Consider the following 12,202-nt stretch of genomic DNA (forward strand, 5'->3'; position numbering starts at 1 on the left):
AAGGCTAGTAATAAAAACGTGTGAAAATAATTCATGTCTAACACATGAGCATAGAGTGAATTTGTTAGTGAACAGGATGCAGTTTAAGTGAGAGGAGACACGTTTTAAGTGTGCACACTCTCTCCTCGCAAAGCAGCGTGTATCTGAGCAAGCACGACCGGTTTTGTGACAGAGCAAAGGAAATCTGCTGCGAACAGAGAGAGATTCGCACTCGTGCATTATTTTAATGTGCTTTCGCGTTATATTTATGCGCTCTCACTGCTGACCGCATCTACTGTATACACACTGCAAACACCTGAGGCACCGCTACAATTAATGAGCTCTATGAACAATGCATGGCAAAAAAGAAAAAAAAGTCCCTGTATACAGGATTTTTTTTTTTTTTTTTTTTGCCACAAGTCTATACATTTGTTTTTACATCTTTTGACTTATGTCTGTTCTAGAGATGTTACAACTTTTTGATAAAGCTCTGATTGGTTTTCTTTTGGAAATATGTTTCAAATTAATCCTGAATGCATTTATGACTGTAAAAGCACAATTGCAAAATTGATCAAAAAAATCGCGATAGTTTTTTTTTTTTTTTTTGTCCATATCGCACAGCCCTAGTTTATTCAATAAATATAGTTTAAAATCTAGCTTCTGAGTACTAAGTTATTAACCCAACAATAGCGGGGTCAGTTAATTTTTTTGAAGTGGGCCGCGCAAACATGTGTTTGGTTGTGTGGGCAGCGAGTTGAAAAAGGTTGGGAACCACTGCCTTAGGTAAATGTGGCATAATGTTACATTGTTTGTTACATTGTTTGTAATGTTACAATTCAGGCCCAAAATAATAAACATAAAAAAACTAACTCTTTTACAACGAAAGCAGTCTTTTATGGTTGCATTTATTTGATAAAATATACAGTAAAACCTTTAATATTGCTGAAGAAAATATTAATTTATTCAAAAAATAATTTGACTCCAAACCAAACCAAAGTAACCAACCAAATTATAACCTTTTTTTTTTTTTCAAAACCAAAGCAGAAATATCTCAGACACACCTATGATGGAGGCATGTGGAAAAGTGCAATGGCTGATGGGCAACATGCCATAATAGTATCACAGCTCTAACTTCACATCCTGCCAGTGTTCACACTCTTATAGATGCTCTGCAACTGCTTTAAATGTCCATCCTAGAGACCAAAATGTGTCTTAGAGTTGTAGAGAGAAGCAAAGACTACATCTGTCAGGAGAAGCAGAACATTTAGAAGAACCCCAATCCAACACAGCAGGTAAGAAAGTCAAGGCTCAGTGTTTTTCCCATCTTGCAGCTGCAGGATTCACACTTAATCTTGACTATGCTTTCATCATCGATTCTCTTCTGCATTACCCATAAGTCCTGCAAGCTTTCTGCTGTTATAGTGACAGACCGGGACACCATTAAGGAAAAGTGTGCAAGTGAATGAAATGAGCAAAGTACGTAGAAGACCGTCAATCTTGCTGAAATGTTCCTCTGCTGGATTTGTAGTATATTACCATCCTGCAAAAATCCCAAGTAATGGACTTTTCAGAGCAGAGAACAGATCAAAAGAGTCCAGGAGCGAGACGGCACCTTGCAGAAAGCGGAAAGACCAATTGAATAATCTGAATCTGAATAATCATAAAATATACAAAACTCCCAATCGCTTCGGTGGGTGCTTGAACTTGAGATGAAATGGATAATGAAAAGGCTTATCATCTGTAAAGATGTAAGTGACAGACAGATAGCAGCTACACCAGAGGTGGAAAACTGGGATGATGGGTTGTAATCATTACACACACACACACACACACACACACACACACAGTCAAATTGATGCACAACAACAGCCTCTGACATGTCCTCACATCCCCTCTTGAGCATAAAGATGAGAGAAATGTACTGTTGTTATAGAGTCACCACCCAGGGAGTCTTTAACCTGTTAACTGTCACTCACGTTTTTGAAGATAGACTTGAATGTGCATGATACAAACCTAAATTTTTATAATTCATGACTGAAAACATTTTGTAACATGATTTTGATGTGCCATTTACACATCTTTTTTTTAAACAAAGGTCAAAGCTCCTTTTGTAATGTAGATTTCTGCACTCTTGTCATAAATTGATCTATTACTTTTCCTACATAATTTTTAACAAAAAATATTGGTATAATATATATTTGGGAGTCTTAGACCTTTCCAACGATATATAGTTTGTCAAGATTAGATTAGATTTGATTGTAATATAGTATAGTCAACGTAGGCGTCCCGTATACGGGACGGGGTGACATTTAACAGGTTAAAGGAATACAGGACTGTTGTCTGGGAGTGAGCACAAACCTTCGGTCTGGGCATCACACAGAGAACGTGAACAGCCGTCTAGACTCCTACGGATCATGATGCTAAAGTAACCGAGGCGAAGAGCTGCATTAACAAAGAGAATAAAGGTCATCACAGGTCAGCAACACCACAACGTTCTACATGCTACTAACGTGTGCACTTTAAACAGTCAAACCACACATAAAGCTGCACAATTAATCAAATTAATAATTTGATATCCAATTATATCCAAATTAATCAAGCTTTTATTAGTAGTATTTTTAGCAGTAGTAGTAGTAGTAGTATTATCATTATTGTTATTATTGTTGTTGTTGTTATTATTATTATTATTATTATTAACTAAATACAATATTAAACAATAAGAAATTACTATTGGAACATCTGACTGTAAAATACAAGACAATTTATAATTATTATTATTATTATTATTATTATTATTATTATCTAAAAATAAACAAAATTGGAACATATTACTATAAAATAAATATCTAAGACAATTATTATTATTATTATTATTATTGATGAAATAAAATAAATATTACTACTGTCATTTTACTGTAACAAATATTCAAGACAACTTATTACTATTATTTTGTTAATATGTTTTATTTAGAAATTATTATTATTATTATTATTGTTGTTAAATTCGATTTTAAATAACAAATATCACTATTGGAACATTTCACTGTAAAATAAAATATATAAGACAATTTATTATTATTATTATTATTAACTAAATAAAATATTTATGCATTTTACATTTTTGAGCACATTGTGTAACCCTACAAACAAGCACTGCAAACCTGATTTTTTTTTTTATTATCAACTTTTATCAGAAACATTTTATTTCAAACCATGCAAAATATTTAAGATGATTCAATATTTTTAGTATTCTTATTAGCTAAATAAAACAATACAATTTTATCAGAAATATTTTATTTCAGGTACAAAACCTTCAGTTTTTGGTTATCTTTTTCTTTAAGACACTTAAAGCATAAGCACTTTAGTTATATTCTGGACTAAATCAAACCTTGATCTGTGTGGTGGATATTCACAAAACATTTTCAATATAAGTTATAAAACATTTGGTGTTCTCAATCTCAACCAAGGACATACTGTGCTTCTGTCTCAGGTTAGAAACAGAAGTAGACTAAAGGGTTTGCTACAGTATGTCCTGCTAGTAACCATTCACTTTGGAGATGCTTTTATCCAAAGTGACTTACAGTACACTGAAAGGACAGGTCACCTCGAGGAACCTGGGTTTAAGTGCTTCTTCGCTCAAAGGCACAATCATGATAGAGGATGCAAGCAGCTCTATAGTTGACAGATCTCTCTTCCCAAGGATCATACCTACAGTCTTCAGGCTATCAGCCTACTGTAGATCTTTAACTTTAGAAACCAAGAGACTTTAAAAGCCAGAACAAGCAGAGCCTTAATTACTGCCTTCCATTGCATTATAATAGAGTGCAATGAAAGTGGGGCTACTCAGAGTTCTACTATTTAATTAATTGAAGCTTTTATTATTTATCTAAAAACTGCAAAATGATCACTGATAGCTGTGACTGCCAAAAGAGCTTCTCAGGAAGAACTAAAATAATCAAAATAAATAATAAATGTTGTTTACAGCTGGCCTGGCCAGAAATATATTAAACATAGGATAGATAGTTCCATGATTTAAATAATCCAAATGTATATATACACACACAGACGTGAATAGTAATATATATTACTTAATATATTTTCCTCTTCATTCATGCATAGTTTAGTTTAGTTTCAGTGCTCACGACCAATGTCAGATTGGAAGACATTGTAATTTGGCATGAAAATATTTGTCCTTAAATGCAAGGCAAGTTTATTTATATAGCACATTTCGTACACAATGGTAATAAAAAAAAAGTGCTTTACATAAAAGAAAGTGAAATGATCATGAAGTAAAAATAACACAAATAAAACAAGCAATTTTAAAACTTTAAACACCTTTTACTTTTAGAATTAATGGTAAACATAAATCTGCAATAAAAATTGGTCAGAAAGTGGACAGTAAATGCTCTGATTGTTAGGCTCTTTTCAAAAACGTGGTTCATGATCAAATTGAAATTTCAATTTTGCAAATTTAGAACGATTCAATTCGATTCGATTCACAATTTCGATTCGATTCGATTATAACGATTCGATTCTGCATTCTTTAAGTGCATTCACAGGATTATTTAAATGCTTCTACTAAATTCTTTAAATGCTTAGTCAGGGGGCAAATTACAGTAGCATTTATGGTTAGAGAACCATAGGTTTAAAAAAAAAAAAAAATGCTAGTTTAATGATGCAACATGGCATATGTAAAAATGTATGTAAGCCAAGTTTTTAAAAAAGAGCTTAAAGAGTATTATGTATAAGCTAAAAAATTTTGTCACACCAGGGGCGTAGCCATAATTTCAGAAGTGACAGAAATGTCAAATACAATCCTTTTATGTATGTAGCCTACATAATAATAATAATAATAATAATAATAATAATTATTATTATTTATTTATTTATTTTTTACAAGGAATTATCTTCTTTTTTAATTACTTTTAATTAGCTGTAATAAATCAAATACACTGCTGGACAATAATCAATCATTTGTAATCTATATTTTTTTCCTAATGGCAATTTTATGATTATTTTATATACTAGGCTACATTTAATTAGCAATTATTTACATTTTCTGCACAGAATAAGGTAGAAAATATACTTTATAGTTTCTGTACTGTAATAAATGTCAATTAGCACTGCATCATTCAAAAATTGTTTGTGGTTTTTTTAAGTTTCATCAGTTCATTCTGCTTTTATTCAGTTTAGCTGCAGATATAGCCTGGCACGTCTATGAGAGCGAGATCGCTTCTCTTTCAGTGTGAAAACGTCTTTATCTCTATTTAACTTTTCCTCTCCATCAGCGAATGATTCTGAGAGAAAACGCGCCAGACGTCTGTTTGCTAATGAAACAAACGCTACTTTCATGCATCTGATTATCAGATAAATCTCGCGCTCTTATTTCAAGGTCGTTATTAATGCTGTGGTTAATTTTAAAAGTTTCCATCGTATATTCGGTTCATCCGCATTGTTTAAAAACATTTATCATTCAATGGATCTGTGTGTATGATTTAGACACTTACACTTCTGCTGCTTCCATGCAATAAATACAGCTGTCGACGGCTCCGGTAACTCCGTCGGAAAGATGCGGAGAGCCATTGACAAACTACAGAAAAGTAAAACTACTTCACGTTAGCATTACTGGCCACGAGTCCTATAGATCACACGTCAGCTGCGTCAGAGATGAACGGAGCGCGAGCGCAATCCTGTGACAGTCTCAGGCGGTAAACAGTGGAGCGCGTGAAGGACAGATAAGAGGCACGATTCACGAACACTCGTGTAGTAATTTAATGTGTATACATTTTGAAAGCATTGAATCGCTATAGAAATCGTGATTCATTCGATTCTTAGCATTTTGAATCGATTACTGTCAAAGATCGGCGATTCACGATTCAAAAATCATGTTTCAAGATCGATGCATATGAATCGACAGGGTTTGTAATCGATGCATCGAGAAAACGAGTGAATCGTTACACCCCTAGTCTTTTTTTGTATCATCACAAGCCGCAAGGTTAATTTGGTTTAGTGTATGTTTTTTCTTTTACTCTGAAATCAGTGATTTTCCATCGACTGACATTATGACTGACAGACTGCAACGGTTTGAGTTAAAAATTTCTGTTTATGTTCTACTGAAGAAATAAAGTCACCTACATCTTGGATGCCCTAGGGCTAAGCAGATAAACATCACATTTTCATTTTTGGGTGAACTATCCATTTAAGAGTTGTAAATTCACTTTTGCTGCCATAAATGATTGATTTGTTTACATTTTTACTTAAAAAAAAAAAAAAAAATAATTTAAAGTTAAGACTACCAACTTAGTCATCCTTGCAATTTCAACAAAACCTTCCCAATATCCAGAGCCGGACGTTTAGTGTCCCCTTCCTCTTCAAGATTCCCAAGCAATTGGTCTAAAATGGCCTTACAACGGCGACAGGCCATCCTTAATGAGTCCTGACGGAGCTTCTGAATAGAAGAACATACTGGATACTAGAGGATTCCATGCTGCTGAGAACTTTAAAGCTTAAAAGAGGAGGAGATCATAATCAGGTAGTGTGTCATTGGCCATAGGAAACCAAGGAAGGCGATAAACGCACCGAGTGCTTATAGAGGAATTCTTGATTCCGTTTAAAATGGCATGCTCAGTTTGCAGAAACGAATCCCAGTCATGTTGAGAAGAATTTTCACAAGGGTATTAATCAGGCCCCAGCCAACATGTGTGACGGATTTCTGTGGCAACAAGATTCCAACTTTATGGGTGTCTTTCATCATTTCAAAGACTGGCATTACATGCAACTCGATCTCAGTTATGCAGTTACCTTCATGCTGAGAAGCAAATGATAAGGCAAATCCGCATGCTCCCTGTGAAACACACCAAGACCCAGTGCTCTATGAAACGCTACCACTGAAAAAAAACTTCATGTGGGAAAGAGCCATGCAACTGACCTTACCAAACTGATCCATAGTAAAGAGGAAATTCTGCTTACTCGTTACTAAAACACACACACACCATATACATATACACACACACACACGCACATATATACACGTATACATATTTTAAATACCCATACATATTTTTTAGATATAATATATAATGTGAATATATATGTATTATTTTTAGCAAAAGACACATTAAATTGATCACGTGACACTGAAGACATTTACTCTACAAAAGATTTCTATTTCATGGCTTCAACCTAAATATTAAGTGGCACAATTTAGACAAAAAATAATAATAATAAATTACCACATGAGAATGATTTCTGAAGCATTATGTAAAACTGAAGACTTGAGAAATGATGCTGAAAATCCAGCATTGCTATTATAGCAATAAATTATTCTTTAAATTTATTTAAACAGAAAACAGCCATTTTAAATTGTAATAATATTTTATAATATTGCTGTTTTAACTGTATTTTAATCAAATAAATTCAGATTTGATGAGAATAAGAGAGATAATATAAATACATTAACAATCTTAGTGACCCAAAAGTTTGAATGGTAGTCTAAGATTTTATTTTGATGTACACACTACACTAAGTGTAACAGATGCGATTTTCACTGTGTTAATTTCTTCCCGACATGCAACAGAAAACGACTTCTTGTCATATGATCAAAAATGACTTCCCATCATTCCGTCAAAAAGTTCATTTGAAGCTGGAAGAGCATTTGACAACAAAAGAGATCACAGATGCTGTTTACCAAGTGCAACTTAATGGGCAAATAAATATATTTTAATGCATTTTGAATTACAGAGGATGTCAACAGAGTTTGACAAACGGATCCACACGTGCTGTAAAACATCCTTACAAAGACCAAGCCTCAGAAAAAAAGGAAAAACCTGCCTAACATCAGCAGATATTTGACTATGAACCTTTGCACATGAAAAAATATGACCCTTCCCTTGAGTCGCCTTGATGTATGACCATAACGACTCAACACATTTAATGATCCCATAAAAGGAACGGTGATCTGGCCAGTGTTGATAATAATAGACTTACCGTGGCATCATCAACATAGCTATGACCTGCAGCTCGCCAATCAATCCCTCCAGGCTGTATGCAGTCAGTCATGAGCCTTGACCTGCTGGTTGAGATAATGCAGCCTTGAGACGCTGGGTGGCCTTGATTCAGGACCAATTTAGGAGCAGCCGGACTTAATTAACCAATGCAAAGCCCTAAAAAAGCAGAGCCGCATCCTGATTTGCCAAGGTGATGTGTGGACCTACCTAAAAAGCAAAGATGACCACACTGATTCAATACATTTATTAATGATAAGGGAAATCAGGCTCAAAATTGCACGGATGCTCCGTAACATGATACATCCTGCCTCAAAGTATGTGGAGATAGGTGATTAATACTATAAGGAGATTTCCTCTCCCACTCTTCGGGAAGGAGAATCAGGGGTAATGTGGGCCTCTCACCCTGCCCGCTCTGGCTATATTTACTCTGTTAAAGCATCCCAGCACATCACGTTGGGATTCTGTTACTCTTACTCAGATGCACGCATACACACACACACACCCACCCACCCACACACACTTCTGGCTTTGGGAGCTACGATCACAAGTCGCATTCGCACACATTCAATCTAGCCATCACATGGAGACCAGATGCTGAGACTACTAGCAAACTCCAGGGATGGGTTTTCACCCTTTTAAAGGAATAGCTCACCTAAAATTAAAATGTACATCTACATGTACATCCACAATGTAGACAGGTTTATTTCTTCATCAGTTTCAACAGATTTGTAAAAAATCTAGCATTACAGTTATTAATCACAGATGGATCCTCTGAAGTGAATGGGTGCCGTCAGATTAAGAGTGCAAACAATTGATAAAAGTGTCAATATAATCCACAAGTAATTGTCACAGTCCGAGTCCATCAGTTAACATCTCCTGACGTTAAAAGCTGTATGTTTGCAAAGTCAGATTGTAGTTTCAGACTAAAATATGAGTCTTATATACATGCTTCTGCTTTCTCTTGTGACAAAGTTTAGTCTGAATCAAGAGAGTTATTAGTATATATTTTATTTAATGCCATATCAGCATTTTAGGCTATTTTCACTGCAAAAACTATTTTTTTTAAAAAAATACATAAATTACATTAATATGAGATAAAGATTCTAAAACTTTTATACTAAAAATTTATACTAAACTCTTTACGTGAGTTCTGAATCAGGAGAGAGAAAAAAAATGCACAGATCAAGCAGAGGTTACAACTGAATTCCAAAACCTTTGTAAACAAGAATGTCAGCTGATTTTTATATGAGAGGACAAAAGAGGATGGACTTTTAAATGGAGGAAGCTTACAATGGATTATGGAATATTCTGGCTATAAGCAATGGTTTTAAATCCTTAATGATGAATTTGTCTCTTACAATCACACAAACATCAGTTGATGGACTGGAGTTATTGTTGATTCATTCTGGATTATTGTGATGTTTTAACAGTTGTTTGGACTATCGTTCTGACGGCACCCATTCACTTCAGAGGGTTCCATCTTTGAGTAATTGATATAATGTTATACATATTTATTTTTTTAATCTTTCCAATAAAGAAAAAAAAACAAATTTAGATCTTGTGTGGCTTGAAGGTCAGTAAATTCTCAGCAAATGATCTTTTTTTGGGTGACCTACTCCTTTAAGACATTTAATGAATGGCTCTGCCTGTCCCAGCAGTCATTTGGTCTAATTCAATGTCTCACACTGTCTCTTTCGTCCTGTTCTGAGTGTAATGAAGAAGGACCTTGCAAAGTGGATACAGCTTGTTAAACAGATGTTAGATGGGAGCACAAATAGGTACAATGTCTTAGCCTATTTATTAGTGACTTGCCGTGGTACATTATGAGCATGCTAGTGCAGATTATAGTGAAGCACATCTAATGAAACCAAACTGTATGCTGCCCTCTAATGGATGGAATCAGAATCACCCATGAGCGTCTAATAAGGATAATTTGTCTTTAGTGTAATCAGAACAAATCACATTGATTTTGAGTCAGGGATGCCCATCCTATGCCCATATGATATGATATGAATAAATGGCCCGTGGGAGTTCCTTGCCTGTGCACAAATATCAAATGGGCTGCCTCTGAAGTTTCCAATTACCTCGACTGCTTCCCCCAGTGCTACAGCAGAGCTGCCGACAGATTTCAATTTGAGCGGTATTGATTTTTGCACAAGCTGCAGAGGTTCTGCTAGATGATATCTTTACTAGAAACATCACACATACCTAAAGACATGATTTAACGTAAATGAAAGCATTTCCAGTTTCTTACAATAGCTTGTCGGATTCTAAGCTCATAATAAAGCAATAGAGACCACAGAAAATCTAAACATAGTCAAGGGAAGAGTTCCTTACTTTTCTCTCTTTTTTTTCTATCAAAGACCACTTTCCATGTACGTTTTGAAAACAGACTGGATCATTTTCATCAAAAATCTGAATAAATATTTTGTAAATAATACTTTTCTGTGCAAAACTCACCACCAGAATACAGTGATTGATTGCCACAGCATTAACTTGCAGTTGCTATGTTTATTTATTTATTTATTGGTGTTTGCTTATTGGCACAAGAAATGTGCCCTAGATATGCATTGTCCCTTCATAAATCAAATTCTATGGGATAATGCTGCAATTTTTAGGTTCATTAGACAAAAATAATAAGTCTAATCACTCACAAAAGTAACAGCAGACCTATCTTCACTGCTTTTTTTTTTTTTTTTTTACACGTTCACTGTTTAAACTCAAAATAATGCTCTAACATAATTAAAAACACATTTTCTGAGGTTCTACACTGAAACACCGACTCAAAGCTGAACACTTCTTGTGGGATTGTATTTAAGATCCCAAAAAGATACTGCCAGCTTGTCATCACTAGATGGCACTCACTACAAGGAAACTGAACACTAACATCTGCTCAGAGAAATCTGGTGTATATCTCATATGAGCACAAGCCTAAGTGCATTCTGATGCGGAAAAGTTACTGTGGTTAAATACAACCAAACATCTGCAGCATCTATTGTGTTCCTAGACGTAAACACAGAATGAGGCATTTACTAGAGCTTTGAGTACATTCAAATGCACTATAGTCATCTTTGCCCTTTAAATCTGTGGTGTTAGTCATCAATCCTATGATCGTATCATCCCCAATGAATAAAGCCTTAAGAATCTCACTCATCCCTAACAGTTGAGCACACCCACATCCAAATATGATCAAGGTCAAAGACTCAATCCAGTCGGAGTCAACGCTGACCCCCAGATCACATGTGGTCCGTGCTCTTAAAAGATACATCCATGCAGAAGGTCCACGAGAGGCCAGGAAAAACAGTGCTTGAATCATAGGAACCACTAGGGAATCGGCCAGTTGAGCTTCCACACCCTGGCTAAATCAAGCATGGTCATCCGACACATGCTCTGGGTGGGGGGGTCGTGTCAATACGCTGACTCCCTCGCTGGAGATAGCACATGTGGCCAAGAATGTACAGCGATCGGAAACACAGCTCACGTAAACTTACAAATTAAGCAACTTGCATGGAACGCACTTAAAGCAATTGGTGCAAAGAGTTTTACTGATGTCTCCAAGAACTCTCACTGTGATACACGTCATTATATCTCATGATCAAACCTCTCTGACTCACCCCGAGAGAGGCACATCATCCTGCACTCTCTCCAAATTTAGAACCGAGATTAGGAGCGATGGGCCCTGCAGCTCCATACATGGAGAACAGGATTGATATCACTTGGATTCAGCTCTGTAGCTCTGCTACAGATGAGAGACTTCTGAGTGAGTGAAAGTTTGCACAAAGTGAAGGTTGTCGACTACTTGTGGATAAACTCAAAAAGCTCTTTGGGTGTTTGCATTCTAAACTGCAAGGTTTAAAATCGATACCAATAAGAACAAGCATGGAAAAGTTTTTATTACCTCGAGAGAAAAAGTTCTGTAGGTACTGCGCATCTGTCCTGGAGAAATTATGAATACATATGTTGGCAATGTTCAAAGATAAATACTTTCTGTGAGAATGTAAGGTTTGTTATTAGTCATGTTTTTACTCTCTGAATGCCTTTCTTGCTTTTTTCCCCTCATGAGATATTCTAAAAGAAATAGCAAGTGCTGATATTGGTTTAAAACATTATTGGGGGAAAGAAAGTGGAAAAAAAGGCTATAACTCATAAGTGATACCAGGAGGATCTACCTACCAAAGATCGATGTGCAGATATTATAAAACTAGAAGCTCTTACAT

The 12,202-nt window shown here is 35.4% G+C and overlaps 1 protein-coding gene across 2 annotated transcripts in view; it reads right to left on the reverse strand.

The window, feature by feature from the left end:
* The window catches only part of LOC113118214 (tetraspanin-9-like), a 171,999-nt gene that overhangs the window by 136,097 nt on the left and 23,700 nt on the right, over positions 1–12,202 (reverse strand). Inside the window, exon 1 of one of the 2 annotated variants that reach the window (XM_026287219.1) lies at positions 7,966–8,189. The exons of the other annotated variant lie outside the window; for it this stretch is intronic. Coding sequence (XP_026143004.1) covers positions 7,966–8,037 — 72 coding nt within the window. The 5' untranslated portion in view covers positions 8,038–8,189. Of the gene's footprint in view, positions 1–7,965; positions 8,190–12,202 lie in introns of those variants that run through there. 2 annotated transcript variants of the gene reach the window in all.

This window comes from Carassius auratus, chromosome 18 (genome assembly GCF_003368295.1).
Source record: "Carassius auratus strain Wakin chromosome 18, ASM336829v1, whole genome shotgun sequence".
Taxonomy (NCBI): Eukaryota; Metazoa; Chordata; class Actinopteri; order Cypriniformes; family Cyprinidae; genus Carassius; species Carassius auratus.